We start from the raw sequence: 20,691 nt of genomic DNA, 5'->3' as shown, positions 1-20,691 counted from the left end.
TCGTGGTTGTTCGCCGGCGCGAGCTATCGAGCTCGCCCTACTCAGGCGGGCCCCTCCTCCCTCGCGAAGTTCCTCCGACGTGGGGAGTCACTCCATGTCTGCTCCAGGATCCCCACAGACGGCACCAATGTTCGGGACCTGAGTGATCTCGGGTGCTCGACGGGTCGGGGGGCAATAAGAGGATGAGCGGGTGTGGAGATGCGGGTTGAAAAGCTGGCGATGCCGGAGGCGGTGTAGATGGGGGGTGGCCACCTGCAAGGACACTCCGACGATCAAGTCAGTGTCCGTACGAGGTGATAACCAAATTAGGTAAGATGTTTACGTACCTTGGGGGAAGAGCTGGTCTCTTCCCTTATATACTGTGCTGGATGGGCCCATAGGTGACCTAGCCCAATGTCCAAGGAGCTTCCTTGAGCCGTCTTGGTCCACGTGGGGGGAGCAGGTCGTTCCGGTTTTTCGGGTCGGGGCTTCGGGTGCTTCCCCGAAGGTACCGACCCGACCGGTCGTTTGTCATGGTGACTTGGGCCGCCCAGTTGGCGAGTCGGGCGCACTTTGGGTCGGGTGTTGGGAACCAACCCGTCGGGTTTTCCCTGTTATGAGGGACGGGTCCGGCTCTGACCCGTCGACCAGTTGGGCTGGACTCGTGGCGGTCCGTAACAGTGCCCCCAACGTGCCAACCTTGAGGTTTGAAGCTCGTGGCTGGGCCCGTTTGTCCTACTCGCCGAGTCGGGACGTGTTCCTCTTCTCGGGATCTCGTTGATGGCGTTTGTGTTCCTCACGTGTGTTTGGTTCGTTTCTTCGCTGGTGCTGTCTCCTTGGCTTCCGCGCTGGACATTAAATGCCCATCATTTTATGATTTGAAATTCGCATGAAATGGCGATTGTGCCCCCTACCTTTTGGCACTCCTCCTCGACGGTTACAGCTTTTGCCCTCTTTTTATTTTTTTAACTTCCTTATTACTCCATTCTTCTTTTCTTCTTCTTCTATTTTCTCATACTGTTGCTGCTTCCATTATCTTTTCTGCTTTCGCTGCTGCTTCGATCTTCTCCCTTCACGAGGGGAAAGGGGAAAAGGGGGGGAGGGAAGGAGGGAGCCGCCGTCGTACTGTGTTCGTCGCCGCCGTTGAACCGTGTCGTTGTACTAGGTTCGTCGCCGTCGTTGAGCCACTGTTGCTAACCTCGAAGAGAGAGAAGGATGCGCGAGCTGAAGGGATTCACGTCCTCCATTGCCGCCATTACCGCCGGTCCTCGCCCCTCACCGCTCGCTGTTGTTCCTCCTTACTTGCCACTCTCCTTGTTGCTCTCCTCCCCGCTCATCACTGCTCCCCGCATCATTTCTTCTTCTTCTTTATGAACTGAATTTCTTATTTGTCTTACATAATCTAAATTTGTTGTGGAATATCTGAATTTTTTGCTTGGTGATTCTGATTTGGAATATCTAAATTTTTTGTTGTGAAATTTTTTTGCTCGTGGAATATCAAGTTTGTCTATTGATGGTATGTGTTTTGGATATGTTGATGTTGCTACAATGTCATGCTATGTTGATTGGGTGAATTTCTGCTTCTGATTTGGCTTGAATCTGGAATCAAGATGCTGCTAAAGATGAAGCAGGGATGAAGAAGCAGAGCAATGGAGGAGATGACGAAACAGTGATAGGGAGTAAGGGTATAATTGTCCGAAGGATATTTTTAAAATTAGGTTAAATCTTAGGGACGATTTATAAGCAAAAAAACCTTGGAGACGAAACAAATTTTCGACCTTTACGGTAGGAACCAAAATCGTACTTAACCTTTAATATTATTTTAAGAGTAAATATGTTTAAAAGAATAAAAAAAAAATTTTATTGATATTTTTAATAAAAATAAACTTTTTAAAATTTTTGTATATTTTATGGATATATCGAAAATATAATCCGATTCAACTCTCAAATATGTGAATCAAATTGGATTGTAACTTAAAAATTGTTGATATTAAATTTGATTCGATAATTTTAGTGCAGATTGAAATTTTTTGCTATATCCCCGTTCACCCCACAAGTGAACTGTTCCGTCAACTGCTGCATCGGTGCATCCTGCATGTCACACGAAGAAGATGAAAACGCGTGAAATCCACAATTTGTGAGAAAAAGAGATCCCTGCATTGAATACCAAATTACCAATGGCCGAATATGACAAACACCAGGAAAATGCATACTGTATGATTTATATTGACTGATATATAATAGCCACATAGCTCGAAACTCCAAAAAAAAAATTTCAAGTCAGATATCCCTTTCTTGACTGAAAAAAAAAAGTCACTTACAATGTTTAGGTGTTTTTTGTAATCTTAATTACAAAGATAATAGGTAAGTTTGATATACCATTCTCATTTTTATTTTTTATATTAAATTAACATGCACTTCTTATTAGATTTTATTATAAAAAATTTATATTTTAATTTGACTCCTAAAATTCTATTCAAAGGTGTTTTCGATTTTTTAGTAAGTATTTAGTTAACATAAAAATTATATATATATTAAAAATTAATGATTATATATTTGTGATATATGTATTATTTTATATATTTTTAATATTATATTTATATTTTTATATATATATTATTAAAATATTATGTACATACTAAAATTTGACTAATTAATTTTTTTATATAAAAAAATATTGATGTTTTTGTTAGAAATAGAATTATTTGGTGTAATTATAAGTTAGTGGATTTTGGAGATGAAAAGACATGATGCAACACATGGAAGCAAGTTGAACATATGGCAACATCCCAGCTAATATGCGGAGGTATGTTGAAACACGTAGGAGGTATGTTAAAACAAGTAGGAGGTGCGTTGAATATTTTCACAATATTGTAATACATTTTAAATGTCAATATTCAAACAAAACACCATCTTTATTTCTATATTAAAAATAATTTCTGCTAAAATTTTACTATTAAATTAGTCATTATATATTTGTAAATAAATATATATGAAATATAATTTATTTTAAATATATATATTTTTTACACGAATAATTAATTTTGATATATATCTAATATGATTAATATTTTATATAAAAGTTAATTTATTTTATTAAGCTATTTCCAATTCTTAAACGTCGTCAATAAGTCTTCTTTTGATTAACAAGTCAAAAAGCATGTTACTTATTTTGACGAATCAGTAATCACACCGCGTTTCAAAATTAGTTATCTCAGGATTAAAAGAAACGAAAATACTAGTACAGTTAACACAAACATTCTTCTTCCATAACCAATGGAAATAGGAGCATCCTCTATATGAACCCAAACTCCATTCTAATACAACATATGAAAGCAAAAATGAGAAGTAGTGTGAGCGGGTTTGCCATGGCTCTGATTTTGATGGGAGTGATGTACTGTGAAGGTTGCTGGAACATTGAGAGAGAAGCACTGCTTGCTCTCAATGCCCAATTTCACATGCCTTTAAGTTGGGTAGATGGCACAGATTGTTGCCAATGGGAGAGGGTAGATTGCAACTCCACAACACGCCGAGTCACCAAACTTGACCTCTCTGTTGTCGCTTTTAAATATTGGCATCCAAATTACACACATTTTCTAGTATTTGAAGATCTCAAGAGCCTCAAGTTGGGATCTAATGGCATAACTTACTGTCTCCAAAACGAAGGTCAATCATTTTCTATAACTTGATCAATTTCAAATTACTCAGATTTTTTTTTTTCATGTGTCACTATTTATTGGGACAGTTTAAAAGTGCACAATGTTAGCCTTCCGATCTTTTTTTTTATCAAATGGCTGAGCGTCTTTTTAGGGACTAATGTGATATACTTTTGTCAGTATTAGAGACTTAATTGCTGCAGTTGAAATCATAGGATTATTTTAATACAATCTTATTAATTATGTCTAGTATGAGATGTGGTTAGAATCTACCGTATTTAAGTTGACACAGTTTTGATGTACAAAATAACATTGCTATATATTTACTTTACATTGCAGGGATGAGATTAAATAATCTGGAGGTTCTTGACTTAGGAGATAACTCATTGAATACTTCCACTGCCATTCTATCATGCGTGGATGGCTTTTCATCTCTCAAGTCTTTATCATTAGCTTCAAACTGGTTCGAGGCAACTTCTTCCACATCATTACATGCAGCTTTTCAAACACTCTCATCGAATTTGCTTGGTCTGGAGGTTCTTGATGTGAGTGGTAATAATTTGAGTAATGACGTGCTTTCAGCTCTGGGTGGATTTAAATTGTTGAAAAACCTGAGTTTGTCTGCTACTGGATTGATCTCAGACTCAACGCTTTATATCCAAGGTAAACTATGTTTTCTTTTACCGAGATATTTTGCATAAGCATATCATGCATTTGATTAGCTGTAGCCAACGAAACTATGCGAGTCTTTGTACTTTATAGTTAGTAAGTACTCTCTCTGGTAGGCATGTAAAAAGCACAGTTTAGTGCCCAAGCATTTCGCCTTGATATAGGGTCCGAGATCGATTAAATAAAAGAATTAAAAAAATATGCTTATAATAATAATAAAATATTTATGAGAATAATATTACGGAATTATTTTTTAATTATATTTAATTATAAATTTAATATTCTTTTATAATTTTATGAATTTATTTGATTTATGTCATTCTATTAATTTTATTTTTTATAGAATATAAATGTAGAAAGAGATAGAAAATGGAAAAAAAGAGAGAAAGATAAAAAAAATGAGAGAGGAAGTTTATTAATTTTAGAAGAAAAGATTTTATTATAATTGTAATGAAAGATCAGAATACTTCGTGACATATTTTAGTTTATCAAATTAGTAATATAAATATAAATTATAAGTTATATATAGAGTGAGAAGGGTAGAGAAAAATAGAGAAAGAGAGAAAGGTAGATAACAGAATGGAAGAAGGGTATTTATTAATTTTAGTGGAATATTTCATTTTAATTTTAACATGTAACATATTTTGGTTGTGAAATAGTAATATATATAATATAGTTATATTTTATTTTTAATTTTAATTACAATTAGAAAATAGTATGTTATATATTTTGATTATCAAATTTATAATTAATGATTGATAATAATATATAAAAGAGATAGAGTGGGTAAAGGAATGAAAGAGATAGAAAAAGAGAGGGCGAGAAGGAGAGGACTTTTTAATTTTAAAAAAAAAATTATTTCTATTGTAATAAGAGAATGACATGTGGCACGTTTTAGTTGTAAAACTAATAATAGATGTAATAGATTTTTGGTGCGGTGACAAACTCACCTAAACTTTCATCACAAATAATTTCTAGGCATTGTAGCTAATATTGGACAGAACAATAACAGTGTGTCCCTTGCAGGTTTATTCTCCAAGCTGATCAATCTTGAGGTACTTGACATGAGCTGGAACAACTTCAGTGGGAAGAATGATATTGCAGCCTCTTTGTCTGGACTTTCATCCCTTAAGTCTCTGGATTTAAGAGTCAACCAAATGACTTTGCTGTCGATTCTTAGTAACGTCACACTTTACAGACAACGAATTTCTTTTCTGTTTCAAATTTTTTTTAGTTGTCATTTATTTTTAGTTAGATTGACAATAATAAGATTTGATTAAGAACCCCTTCACCACTAGACGATTTCTAGTGGCTAGGCTTTCGTTATTATCTAATTATGTAACAATAATCAATGTATATATTTGTAGGTATATCCAAATTAAGCTCCTTGGAGATCCTTAGCTTATCAGGAAACTCCTTTAGTGACAACCACCTATGGTATCTAGGTTTGTCACCTTCTAATGAATGAGATATTTAATATAAATCTTATGATCATCTTCACTGTTTGCTAATTATGTACAACCTAATGAAATTGCACAGAAAAAGAAGGATTTGAGTGGCCAATCAATCTACAATTCCTTGTATTAGGTTCTTGTGGTTTAAGTAATAATTTTATTTCCTTATTGAGTGGGCTTCAACATCTCAAATCCCTTGATTTAAGCTCCAACCAATTGGCAGGATCGTTGAATATAACTGGCCAGTTTCATACGCTACAGTTATATTTTGTGTCAAGAAATATATGCTTTGTTTAGTGAAAGTATATTCAATTAAACCCTGTGTTTATGTCAAGCAGGAGTGTTGGGTTCAAGCAATTTGAAGATTTTAGATCTAAGTAATAACAACATCAATAGTCTTGTCCACCAAGGTATTTATGCAATTTGGTCTTGTCTTATAATTATGTTCCATATTATGCATCCACATACATAGTTATGACCAACTGCATAATCATACCAAGACAAGTTTTCTTTATCATCCTGTGCCTACTTAAAAGTTAGAAGTTGGAGTTTTAATTAACCATCCTTGTATATTTTCAGGCTCAAGAATTTTAAATTTGGAAGTCCTTTCTTTAGATTCAAATAAGATATATGGAAGCATGTTAAGGAAGTCACTCACCGCTTTCGAGTCTGTTAGGGAGCTTTCTCTGACCAATAATCAATTCAAAGAAATAGTTGTTGCTGCAGGTAAGAACACCTACTATTAGTTTATCCTTTATAATTTCGTTCTCTTTATTGAAAATTAAGTTAATGTTATTCTCTTTTTGTTTTTCATTTTGTAGATTTTCGTGATTTGAGTAACCTGGAACGCTTGTTTCTGAATGATTCTACCCTAGTAAATGAGTTTTTCAAAAGCATTGGAGTATTGACTTCTATCAGAGTTTTGTCTATAACTGGGTGTGGAATCAAGGGCACCCTCCCTGATGCTGGTAAAATTTTATCTGTCTATTTTGTGTTTCTGAAGTGCTAAATGAATTTGTCAGATTTAAATTGAGCTCTAAACACATGATTGCAACCATAGTACATTTAAATTGAGCATTAAACAAATGTATCTGTCCAGAATTATTTTAGTCCTTCTTCGTATTAGGCTTAGAGAAATAGTCCAGAACAATATCTATAATAATAAATATTCTTACATAAATCACATGGTTTACAACTACTGTTTCATAGACTCGTTGTTTTTATCTAATTTTAGCTTATTCTAATGTACTTATATAGTACTTCTATTATCTGTATTTTTAACATGGCAGTGCCATCCAAATTAAATTTCATAGGTTTCTTTGAGCTTAGGAGGATGGAGGAGCTAGATCTGAGTTACAATGAAATGCAGGGGCCACTTCCGCCATCATTTGCGAATATGTCATCTCTCAGGAGGTTGGACCTTTCTTATAATCACTTCACAGGCAATTTTGGTTCAAACCTTGCAAGCCTTACATCACTTGAATATCTTAACTTTGAAAGAAACCAATTTGAATTTCCTATTTCATTCACACCATTTGCCAATTATTCAAATCTCAAGTTCATATATGGGGATGGGAACAAAGCCATTTTAGACTCACACACTACTTTGAATAGTTTCCTTCCAAAATTTCAATTGCAAGTGCTAAGTTTGTCTTCCAAGACTGAAGCCAAATCTCTTCCTTTTCCAAATTTTCTTCTTTACCAATACAACTTAACTTATTTGGATTTGAGTGGTACTAGATTGGGAGGAGAGTTTCCGAATTGGTTGTTGGAAAACAACACAAAACTGACGGACCTTCTTCTTGGAAGTTGTTCCTTCACAGGTAGTTTCAAGCTACCATCCAGTCCTCTTGTTAGCTTGAGAAAAATTGATGTATCTGACAATGCGATAGCAGGACAAATCCCAAGCAACAACATCAGTTCAATCTTTCCGAACTTAACATTTCTAAACATGTCTATGAATGATATTCATGGCTCAATTCCTCATGAATTTGGACGAATGAGCTCGCTGGTTACATTGGATCTCTCTGATAATTACTTGTCTGGAGAATTACTTAAAAATGTATCCGCTGCTAGTTCGATGCTCAGCCTCTTGAAACTTTCGAACAACCACCTTGGTGGAGCCGTGTTCCCAACTTTGTCAAGGCTCAGGCAAATGGTGAATTTGTATTTGGATGGAAATAGCTTTACGGGTAGCATATCTTTTAACATATCAATCTCATTGGAAGTAATGGATATAAGCAACAATCACTTTGTGGGAGAGCTTCCAAGCAGAGGGATAGCAAAACTGTTAAGTTTGAAGGCACTTTCAATGTCCAATAATCATTTAGAAGGATCAATACCACCAGAAATTGCACAACTCATTTCTCTAACATATTTAGATCTCTCACAAAACAACTTCACAGGTTCTGTTCCATCATTTGTTGAATCTCCTGTGACTCTGAGCTTTATTCACTTAAGTAGCAACAAGTTAAGTGAATTGCCAAAACGAATGTTCAAGGAAGGTTCTTCCATATTGATGCTTGACCTTAGTTACAACCAAATAACTAAAAGCATTGGAGATTTGATACAAGACCTTACAAGCTCACAGTTGAGCATTCTTCTTCTTAATGATAACCATTTTGGTGGACAAATACCAAAGCAGATATGCCACTTGATGGATTTAAGCATATTAGACCTTTCTCATAACAACTTTTTTGGTTCAATACCTAGTTGCTTAGGCAAAATGCCTTTTCAGAATCAAGACCCTGAGCACTTGCTGAATATATTGAACGGTATCTTTCCGAGTAGGGGCGTGTTCGTGTTGCCATTTGTGCAAGAGAGAGCAAACTTCACTACCAAGAAACGATCCTACATTTATACGGGAATAGTCCTTGCTTATATGTCTGGAATCGACTTGTCTGATAACAGATTAAACGGGACAATTCCATCTGAGCTAGGGAATTTGACAACAATTAGAGCATTGAATTTGTCCCACAATGACTTGAGAGGGAAAATTCCAACTACATTCTCTAGCTTAGCACAAATTGAAAGTTTGGATCTTTCTTTCAATAATTTAGGTGGTAATATCCCTCCTCAACTAACTGAACTAAGCTCCCTTGCTGTGTTCAGTGTAGCACACAACAACTTATCAGGTTCAACACCTGAAATGAAAGGTCAGTTTTCAACATTTGATGATAGCAGCTATGAGGGTAATCCTTTCCTTTGTGGACCTCCACTGCCAAGAAGTTGCAATCCTAATGCAAAACCATATGAAAAGTTACCAAATGGAACTGACACGGATGAGGACAATGGTAATTGGCTGGACATGCTTGATTTCTGGGTGAGTTTTTGTATTGCTTACACAACAATATTGTTGGTAATTGTAACAGTTTTATGCATCAATCCTTATTGGAGGAGAGTATGGTTTTACTACATTGAATTTGTCAGCATCAATGGTTACTACTTCATTGAAGATAATTTTCGAAGCCTTTTGCGTGCTGGAAATATGTAACGAGATACCCTGTATTTTTAGAGTATCTGTTTTCTGTGTTTGTTTTGTTTTTCTCAAATCTCAAGTGTGTTTCAATAAATATGATGATGAAAATAAAGTTTTTATTGTTTATATGCTGTTTTCTTTTCTCTTTCGTCTTAGAAACCAAAATAAAAATATGAAGGGAGTACTAAATATCATATGAAAATAAAGTTTTTCTTATTTATATGCTGTTTTCTTTTAGGATTTTTTTTTTACTTGTATAATAAACAAAAGTTGGATTTAATTATAAAAAGTAAATACCTTTAATTTTTTCATCAATTTTGAAAGAGACTAAAACGAGTTTTTAGGAATAAAATTCTCTAGTTGTGTTAGAAACTAGTTATAACAATAGTAAATATTTTATATTTTTAATGTATTTAATATATTAAAATTATTATAAATTTAAAATTTTAATTAAAATTTTTCGTTTATGAGAAGATTATGCCATTTGAGTTATAACTCATTAATTACTTTCTTAACAATAGCAAGGGAGTAATTATAAATTTAAAATTTTAATTAAAACAGTGGGTTTATTACTTTCTTAATAATAGCAACCAAAGTAATTTTTATTCGCAAATGAGTTATAACTCAAATGGCATAGTCTCCTCATACTTACTTAAAAATTACGGGTTCGAGTCTCCATAACAGCGTTCTATTAACGTGTATGCTAATTTAGGGATCAAATTAAGTATTATCTTTTAAAAATGTGATAAAAATACTCAACATTAAATATGTATTCTCAAAAATGGTTTAGAGATTGAATGTTGACTCTTTTTTCGTGTGTATTTTTTAAATAATTATCTAAATATTTCTACAAAATTTTGGATCAAGTACATAAGTAGTTTATTAAATACAAAAGTTGTTTGCTAGTTACAAAATAATAACATCATTTTTGGACATTTTTATTGTATTTTTAAATTATTTAAAAATATTTTTGTCAATAATAAAATTCTGGTGCATTTTTGTCAGCTACAAAATTATTCGAGTGTTTTAGTAGTTTAACCTTTATTTTTAATTAAATTTTTATATTATATCAATTTTTATAATTAAATTTCTATTATATTAAATAAAATGAGTATACTTATCATTTGACTAAATATTTTGTATTGGTTAAGGATAGACTCTTATAATTCTAATATTTTATTATCGGTTATGCTAAGTGTACACTAAAATCAGCTATCAAAATCAGTCATCAGTATAAAATATATGCTAAAATACAAATATCCATTGAAAATAAATTAAACCACACATAAATACATTGGTGCTGATTTTAGTGGCTGATTTTAGTATACAAATAACATTTTCCTTTTATCATACAGTAATTACAAAATTTTAATACGGTATAAAAATTTAATTAAAAAATAAAAAAATAAAGAGTTAATTAAAAATTCGATAAGATTCCAATGTCAAAGAATAATTAAACCTATTATTAACTGCATTTTTGTGTGAAAGTCCGAAATACCAAGGTTATTAGGATAATATTAATGTGGAACCGTTCAATTCACCAACAAATTCCCTTAGTTATACGTGACCGTTTACGCTTCTCAAAGCACACAAAAAGACTTTACAATTTCCAAATATCAGTGCCTATTATTAACATCTATTTATACAACCTTATATATAGTATCTAAACTGAAACAAGTTAAACTCTCTGGCTAGTAGTAGATACTTGTTACAGTATTCAAATATTTTGCTATCATGTCTTCTAGCTCTACTAAAGCAGGGAATGAAGTTAGCTTGAAACTCTTGATACACAAAGAGAAAAACATTGTCCTTTTCGCTGAGGCTGGGAAGGACTTTGTGGACGCTCTCTTTAGTTTCTTAACGTTGCCATTAGGTGCCATTGTAAGACTTGCGGGGGAGGAATCAAATATTCCGGCAGTTAGAGTTGGATGTTTGACCACACTCTACGAAAGTGTTGCAAAGCTCGACAAAGAGTGTTTGAGGAACGAGATCTGTAAGGAGATGCTACTGCATCCAAGGAACATGCCGCTGGAGCTGTATCGACGGAAGCTGAAACTGAACGTCAACGATTCAGAAACCTTGAAGTACTTCACGTTGGGTGTAACATGTAGTTGTTCGAGTGCTTTCGAGATTGAAAAATGCTTTTGCAGGTCTTCAACTTTCTTCGCGACAATCTTAACAAGTCTTGGTGGGGAATTTGATAATGGATTTGTCAAGGAAACTGAATTCATCATTCGTAATGATCTTTATGTGATGCCTAATGCCATTGAAAATACTCTACCGCTTCTTCAGAATCACGGAGTTCAAAACATCAATGCTGTTTTGGAACAAACTGTGATTGTTAGCAAGAATGTGGTAATTTAATTCTTCTTCTCATATTGGTTTTATTGATTTTAATATATCTTAATTCTGGATGAATTGTTTTGAGTACAGTTACTGGATCTTCTGAAGTGTTCTCTGTCGTCGAAGACCCCTTTAACGGATGTTTTCTTACTAAAGAAACGGGCCCTTCCTGATTTTCATCAGTGGTACCCGGCCTTGCCCGAGTTAGACATTGGGAAGTTACCTAATGATTCCGCTATGAATTTGGATTTGAAGGTAATAGTAAGTAAATCAAGTAAGAAGATTGTGATGGTTCAGGGAGAGGAAGATTTTGCAAACTTTATCTTAAGCTTTCTCACTTACCCTCTAGTAGGGTTGTTGAATATTCTGCTACCATCTCCTTCTTCTAGCTGCTTAGAGCAATTATATAAGAGCATGCATCTTCTTTTGGGAGAAGGCAAGTACTTTACGTCTCGTAGGCTCCAATACTACCTCGATCATCCTCCTTGGACACACATGGTTTCTTCAAAAAATGCTATCTTCCTTCCAACATATTCTGCATCAACGTTTTATGATTCATTCAATTATAAATTTAATGAACCTGAAGCGTGTACTTATGACAATATAAACCTAACATATAAAGGATTTGTGGAAGGTCCTCATAAGTTTATGGTAACTGATGATTTAGCTGTGAGTAAAATGTTCTCTAGTTTGTGTTTATCTTATTTTAATGGAGCAGATGTTTCTGCGATCTCTGACTTGGAACAAAGGACTGTGCGTATAGGCTTGAAAGAAGTACGCTATGATTGTGTTTGATTCGTTATTTTATTTTATTTTTAAGTTCAATTCTTAGTTTTTCGGATTAATGCTCTTTACGAACTTTATCTAATAATGATTCTTACTTATCTGTGTGGTGCAGGGTTTCGGCATACTTCAAGCATCGTTGTTCTCTGAGTCTGCTTTGACAAATGGCCTCCGTCATCTCTTGCAAACTACTATAAAGCAAGAGAAATAAAACTGTTATTTTTCTTTTTGGTTTTGTATTGTATTGTCGTAGTAATGTTCTCTCTTTAATATATAAGATTCTGAAATATATAGATGTTTTGAAAAAGTTTATTAATGGACCTCGTCAGTAATTTTCTATGAGTGTGTTCTGTTTTTTTTTTTTCTTCAATTTTGTGCTGTGGGAGTTTATTCATCAATTTATAATTTAAAAATAAAAATATAAAAATTAATTTTTTAAAAATAAAAGAAAAACAGCTGTTGAACCGCTTGAATATATAATAATTTACTATATTGAAATAAAGTCCGAAAGAAGTCATCTTACGATTTACGAAGTTGGTAAATGAAGAGTTATTACATAAATTCTAATGATGCTGGCGTACATGTTCTACTTCATTCAATAAATTTTGAAACTATGAAGAATTGGGGCACCCATCTCTAAATATTATTTTTTGTTCTTTCTACAACTTTTAGAATTTGAACTAAAATTCCTTCATTACCGTGTAAGTTGTTTATCATTTTAATTAATAATTATTAATGATAGTTATAATAAATATATGGAATAAATAAAAATAATAATATACAGATTTCTAATAATTATAATTAAATTGTATACATTTTTATTTTCATTTGTATTTAATAATTTATATAAATATTTAAAAAAATATTAAAAGATTATCAAAATTTTTTATTTTTATTATCAATTAGGTGTTAATATTCAAAATGGTCCCTAAAATTTGATCTCCGACGCAATTTAGCCCTTAAACTTTTAATCGACTCAAATTGTATCCTGAAATTTTGACCCGTGCTTCAATTTGGTCTTTCCAACGTTTTTCGTCACCGAAAAACTGTTATAGCAATTTTAAATGATACATGGCACTGTAGCTGTTAGATGATGTGGCCAAATTTTTTAAGGCATCAATTTAACTCTTCACAATTCGAACATAAAACCTAGCGCAGTTCCAATTCTCCCAAATCGTAGTAGTCTCTCCAAGAGTTGGGGAGAAGCAGCCAAGACTTAGGTAATTCTAGCAGAGTTTGTTCGCATGATAGTTGGGTGAAGAAAACGATTTGTATAGAAAATTATATTCATTGATTTTGCTTTATGCTTGTTGATGAATTATATTTATTGTGGTACTTGTTTCAGATAATGGGAAGAAAAGCTAATCATTGCTACTTTTCTTGAACATACAAGTTCCAAGATGAAAAGTATGATCAAGTGTGTTCAAGTCTGTAAAATACAATAGCAAAAGGTCCTATTTGTAGAAAATTAGTAACCTATGATTTACAGAACTGAGTAAATGATGCAGAATCCACTTCCGGGCCCACTTGGTGTGTGCTTGGGCTGAACATTGAAGCTTTCACGTGTAGAGACTTTTCTTGGAGTTAAACGCCAGCTTTGGTGCTAGTTTGGGCGTTTAACTCCAGCTTTTATGCCAGTTTTGGCGTTTTGACGCCAGAATTTTTATGCTGACTTGGAACGCCGGTTTGGGCCATCAAATCTTAGGCAAAGTATGAACTATTATATATTGCTGGAAAGCCCAGGATGTCTACTTTCCAACGCAATTGAGAACGCGCCAATTGGGCTTCTGTAGCTCCAGAAAATCCACTTCGAGTGCAGGGAGGTCAGAATCCAACAGCATCTGCAGTCCTTTTTCAGCCTCTGAACCCGATTTTTGCTCAGGTCCCTCAATTTCAGCCAGAAAATACCTGAAATCACAGAAAAACACACAAACTCATAGTAAAGTCCAAAAATGTGATTTTTATTTAAAAACTAATAAAAACATAATAAAAACTAACTAAAATATACTAAAAACATACTAAAAACAATACCAAAAAGCATATAAATTATCCGCTCATCAATGCGCTACTTGATGTTCTTAAACAATATACACGATATTAAATCCTTTGGTTGATTTATAGTCTACTGATAACTGACAAGTCTAGTACCACCATGCATATCAGGTAGATCCCATTATTCCTTGACTTAGAGATATGTTAGTGATACTCGTGGAGATCAACAATGCTCATGAACTTACCATTTTTTGTACATGACTATATATGAATCATGAAGTAGGTGACTTGGCAGGTTATATCACCTTTAATAGAATCCTTACATATTTTTCATAAAAATGAGTATCATCAATAGATATAAGAAGTGAATATTGTAATACAAGAAGAAAATATTCAGAATACTTTATCGAATTGCATAGAGTCAAAGTTCCAAAGATTGGAGATTATGTATTATACCAACCAAACAACGCTCTATTACATTCAACAACTTTGGAAGTTGGTTGTATGACTCTGTTTTATCAATTTTTAGCAAATCGAAGGTGGTTCAATATCTAATGGTCTGGGAGCAAAACCTACTCCTCTTTGCGAGTACCAGTTTTCTCAAAGTGCATTAAAGACCTTTCGATCGGACAAAAACTTAAGAAAATCTGAAAACAATAAATAAAGACCTTGAAAAAAAAATTAACTGAATTTGAAATGATTTGCATTGAATTTAAATGAAATAGAAAAATGCCTTCGATTCGATCAAAGGGCTTTTGAAATGGAAAATAAAGATAATGGAACATAAAATTGGACAATGAAATTAAATGTTGCTTGAAAGATAAACTTGCAAGAAAAATAAAGTTTGCAGAAAATGTAAATGGAAAGATAAAAATGGTGGAAGGAACTCTACAGAAAAGAAACTCAAACGCAGACTCAAAAATTTACTGGGATATGAGTGTGCTTGAGTATTTTCTGAAGCAAAGTTCCAACCTTTGTGCCTTCGAGTCTTTTCCTATTTATAGAAATTTTCAACCAATCAGATTGAAATATAACTCCCCATGTACATTAATCCATCAATAACCGTTCCTGCTTCTTTTGTTTGTCCAAAGTAACTGTTAGAAATAACCTTCGAAACTTGGATTCCTCGACTTAACACATCGAACAGCTTGTTGACCAAACGTGGTAGTTCTAACTCTTGCTCAACATCCCTTCCTAATGATTCTCTCTCGATGCAAGCTCTTCTTCGAAGACACACGCTTACTAACTTCTTGAATACACTCGTTTCTCGAAATAAATTATTTTCGACCAACAAATTGCCCCTTAGGATTAATGTGTTTTTCTTTTTCGATATCATCCTAAAACAAAACACTTAATCGTAACTACACTTATTATGACGCCACCAAAAATTAATTAATCATAAATGAAATTCATTACTTTTCATTTACTCGCACATATCCCAACATGTTTCCCACTATGCTCAGCTTCTCTCTCCGCCACTTCGCCTTCTCCAAGAAGTTACCCAATTTCAAATTTTAAACTTCATCATATGAAACGGCAGAGCACCTTTTTATTTTACTGAATTAAACTTCTATCATCATTCACCATTGTAACACCCTACCACACAGAGTTTTATGCTTAAGTCATAAAACAGAGGTGGCGAGGTATTACGACCTCTAAAAATAAAATTTTATATATATAGTAGTGTGAAATTTTTTTATAACTATGAGCCTTTGAAGAAAAAGGAATAAAACAAAATCTTTAAATTGAAAGGCGCAACACTACGATCGATAACGTAACGAAGCAGATAAAGAATAAGCTAACACGAGTATATATACAATAGAGTGTCGAGATACAGCTAGCAAAGCTCAGGTCTCGATTCGCGAAGGTAACCAATCCGAGCACATAGTTATACATATATAGATATATAGGAACAGCCCAAAAGAAAACCCAAAATACTGAGTTACAAAACCCGAGTCTCCAAAATAACCTCTAAGAGGAGTTAATACAGTTTATATATAAACAGTGGAGATAATAAGTATCTAAGTAAGTACATAAAACCAAAATAAAGTCTTGAGAGCTAAGGATCTTCGCTAAAATCAAAGTCTCCAGCATGCCTCATCGAGGAGCCTCACGTCCTGCATCTGAAAATCAGAAAATCTACATGGGTGAGAACCGGAGGTTCTCAGCATGGTAACAGTGCCCACATATTTAACATATAATGTCTTGGGAAAGCCGAAGGCAATCCTAGAACTCCCAATTCATAATTAAAGCATATAAACATAACTAAACCATGAGAAACGAAAATGGGCAACTAACTAAGGATCTTCAGTCTAACTAAAACTCCCCTTTCCAACTCCTCCGAATCTCCCAACCGCCACCGATAATTTTATATGCAAACACAATTATATCAAGCAAGGAAATCACAAACAGGAAGCAGATACAGTAGTTAAACAAGTAGCAAGTATTTATGCAGTCAATTAGGCATTCCAAACAAATCACACCAAACAAACATATAAATGCATATGATGCATGCCTGTCCTAGTGGCTGATGAGTCTCATCTGTCGGTTATAAAGCCAACCCGACAAGTCCTGGTAGCTAACCATTGGACTGTCCCTCTGTCGCGCATCCCCAACTCGAGTTATTCACAAACATAATCATAATCACATATATACAACACCCTCACTGGTGTTTATCCACGGGGGCGAGCTCATCCGGAACTTTCATAGTGTCTGGCCATACTTACGACATAGGGTCAACAGAGTATCGAGTCTCAACGTGGAGCACGTGGTGGCTAGCCACTGCTTTCAACCAGGAAAAATCGTATCTCAGATAGGTGAAAGTGCAACAATCACAATATCAATCAACCAGCATATATGCATTCATGCTCAGCCATAAATCAATATTTATCTTAGCCATCCGGCTTATAATCATAATTCATAACCAACCATAACTCATTATCATATACGGCCATTCGGCTCATATCATTCACAACACTTCCACCTTCATCCTCAACAACTCATATAATCATCATTAGTCATAATTCCTCATAATTTACCCTTTTCTTCATTTACAATTTACCCCATTCCCTAGCTTCTTCTTAATCACTAGGCATTCTATTATGAATTGAGACTTAAAGGATGAAAATGGGGGTTTAGAGCCTTGAAATTTGGTTTTAAAAACACAAAAATCATACTTACTGGAAAATAGGGTCATGCATACGTGTGATCGCCAAAGAAATTCCCCGTCACGCGTATGCATGGGCCACACGTACGCGTGAGCACGCATTTTAGCCCATTACACGTACGCATTGCTCTTTCTCAGGCACGCATGCTGACCAGGCAGAATCGACTAGTCGCGCATGAGAGTTTCGCATACGCAAAATCCTCATGTCACACCCACGCGTGGGCAACGCGTACGCATGGACATGCGATTTTGCTCGCGCACGAGATGCATGCGTACGCATGTTATGCAGAAATACAAAAAGCTGCTAAGTCCCATTTTATCCAATTTTCGCACCAAACTTCGATCGAGCATAACTTCCTCATTATAAAACATTTTTCCTCCGTTCTTCGAACGGCATAAACATCTCGGACCCAATTTTATTTCTAAACAAATTTGACAGAAATTGGGAGTCTGGAGACCAAGTTATGCTCCTTAAAAGCTGGGCCAAAAACCACTAATTTCACAAAATTCACAAACCTCCAATTTTCAAAACATACACTTCCAAATTCTTTTTAAAACCAACCCAACATTTCCAATTTCTCAACAATCAATATAACTCACTAAATATCCATATCAAATACAATATCAACTTCAATTTCACTAAATCATTATACACAACCTAATATATATCATAAACAATTCATACATTCATCAACAAGAACACCAAATTCATAACCTCCAAGGATATTAGCCAAATGCATCATAATCATTTTCAAGCCAATCATCAACATCAACCATCCAATCCCTATCCTAGGATCATTAGCCTAAATTTTCACATTACATTATATTTTAGATACAGGAAACCGAAATCATACCTTGGTCGATTTCCCGCTCAACCCGAAACACTTCCAATTTCACCTTTTTACAAGCTCTCAAGGCTTCGACACATCCAAGAATAGATTTTCAATACCAAAAGCCCATTCCAAGCCTTCCAAGACTTCAATTAAGCTTCAACATTCACATGCACACTACCTTACCCAAGGATCAAAGAGGCAAGACTAAGCCTTCCCTTCAAGTTAATTGGATCTTATAACACAAAAGAGCTCACAATTTCAACATTTTCACTCAAGATTTTTGAAATCAAGGCTGGGAAGACAAGCAAGAAAATGTGGCTCACCTCTTGCACAACCTTATGGGCTTTGTAGAGCTCGACGCCAAGTGTATGTGCAGTGTGTGTTTCTCTTTGGAGAAGAAGAGGAAGCTGGCTTCTATGTATTTAATGAACTTGGGTTGGGCCAATGGCCCAATCTTAGGCCGAATTCTTTAAAATTTGTGTCAAAAATTTTCGTTTTAATTTTCTCTATCATATTAAACCATAAAATTTATATTTCTAATTTTCTAGAATAAATTTTAATTTATGAGTTAATTAGTCATTAATTAACCGGATTTTACAACCATTAAATTTCTATTTTCAATCTTCATCTTCCTCTCTTCTCTGAACTTTCTGCACGATTCCACCTTCTGCAATCAACTCTATCATCACCAACTTATGAACCATCAATGGCTTCTCCTTTAGTTCAGAAGACCCCCACTGCCCAAGAAAAGGGCAAAGGTCCTATAACTCAAGCTTATGAACCACCAACCCTGCAAGTACTAAACCAATTCAATGATGAAATTATTGAAGATCCTCAACTTTTGCCTACTGACAAGAGGATTCTTATTCCTTTCACTGTAGATAATGAGACGTGCTGTTTTGTTGGCCCCATTCAGACTTTGGAACGTGCCAGCAAGAAATTCGATTTCTTTTCCAACGCCAAAGGGGAAGATTTACTCTTCAAACAAGATCTCTTCATCGCTCCTTTTATCGACCCCAAAAAATCCTTTTTGGAACAATCCTAAGATCTCTTCCTTTGGCTGCCTTTTTGCATGAAGGTCACAAATTCAATTTAGCCAAATTGATTTTGAGGCATTTGTATGATGAACTTGGGTATTTAGTTGATTGTCTCCGAGCCAACTCATCGATCAGTGTAGGTGGCCCTCTTTGGCTCCTACAACTTTGGTTAAACGTTGTGTTCGGAAACTACATGAAGCAAGACGGGGGCAGTGCTTCAGAAAAATAACACATTGAAGGATTTCGATTGGCCCCTTTTCAACCAAACTTTGAAAATGTCAAATCGACTGAAGACTTATTTTGGATTGTCTTTTCAGTCTTCCACCCCTGCAAGAGCTTTAACAATAATGATTTGAAATTTACTTTCTTCCTGCGTCGAAACTGTGGCCCAGCATGGTTTGAGCGCCTTCTTTTTCCTTCTGATGATGAAGAAAACGAAGTAGCCAACACAACTTGGGCAAATCTCCTTGTTGTTCAGGTAATTCCGATTGGTTACCTCCATATAAGAAAGAATAGTTCAAGGTGACCCTTTATGCCTGATAAACCACTATTTTATGGTTTATCTTGTGCTAATTTGATTGGTTTTTATCAATTCTTTGCACACTTATTCATAAATTTGCATGATTTTACAAATCCTTCCCAATTTTGTTCTATAATTGAAAACTTGCTTCCTAAGCCTTTAAAGTGTATTTTTAATTCCTCTGTATACCATTTGATGACGTGATCTGTGTGTTAAGTGTTTTTAGGCTACATAGGGCAGGAATGGCTTAGAGGATGGAGAGGAAGCTTGCAAAAATGGAAGGAACACAAGAAACAAAGGAGATGACCAGCGAGGATCGACGCGCACACATGGCTCACGCATGCGCGTGACTTGGAGCTTTTCACAGCGACGCGTACGCGTACCTAACGCGTACGTGTGACAAGCAAAATTGCACAGCAACGTGTGCGTGTAACTGACGCGTACACGTGACACGTGAAGAGGACCATCGACGCGTACGCGTGACTGACGCGTACGCGTGACGTGCGCCACGTGCAGAAATTGCAGAAAATGTTGGGGGCAATTTTGGGCTGAGTGTGGACCCAGTTTTCGGCCCAGAAACGCAGACTAGAGCCAGGGAACAAGCAGAGACTCAACAAATATTCACTTTTACACAGTTTTTAGTTTAGTTTTGAATCTTAGAGAAAAAACACTTCTTCCTCTAGGGTTCTTCATATTCATAGTTTTAGAATTTTATGCTTTTGATTGGGATATTGAGAAGAGTTACTATCTCCGTTGAAGTTTTCATCATTCTAGTTTGTTT

General features: G+C 34.9%; 2 protein-coding genes across 2 annotated transcripts; both read left to right on the top strand.

Moving 5' to 3' along the window:
• The first annotated feature begins 3,179 nt into the window (after positions 1-3,179).
• LOC112743579 (cuscuta receptor 1) lies at positions 3,180-9,362 on the top strand. Its single transcript, XM_025792848.3, has 9 exons — positions 3,180-3,645; positions 3,975-4,298; positions 5,331-5,483; positions 5,672-5,749; positions 5,844-5,999; positions 6,097-6,168; positions 6,338-6,484; positions 6,580-6,726; positions 7,072-9,362. The coding sequence occupies exons 1-9, from the start codon at positions 3,279-3,281 to the stop codon at positions 9,249-9,251; spliced, it is 3,624 nt and encodes a 1,207-aa protein (XP_025648633.1). The 5' UTR covers positions 3,180-3,278; the 3' UTR covers positions 9,252-9,362.
• A 1,327-nt stretch (positions 9,363-10,689) lies between these two features.
• LOC112740473 (uncharacterized) lies at positions 10,690-12,767 on the top strand. Its single transcript, XM_025789163.2, has one exon. It carries the CDS (start codon positions 10,971-10,973, stop codon positions 11,598-11,600), a length of 630 nt encoding a protein of 209 aa, XP_025644948.1. The 5' UTR covers positions 10,690-10,970; the 3' UTR covers positions 11,601-12,767.
• The last annotated feature ends 7,924 nt before the right edge of the window (positions 12,768-20,691 follow it).

The sequence above is a fragment of the Arachis hypogaea genome, chromosome 14, assembly GCF_003086295.3.
Source record: "Arachis hypogaea cultivar Tifrunner chromosome 14, arahy.Tifrunner.gnm2.J5K5, whole genome shotgun sequence".
Lineage (NCBI taxonomy): Eukaryota > Viridiplantae > Streptophyta > Magnoliopsida > Fabales > Fabaceae > Arachis > Arachis hypogaea.
Note: the sequence above shows the minus strand (reverse complement) of the source record. Positions and strands in the feature narration are given on the sequence as shown.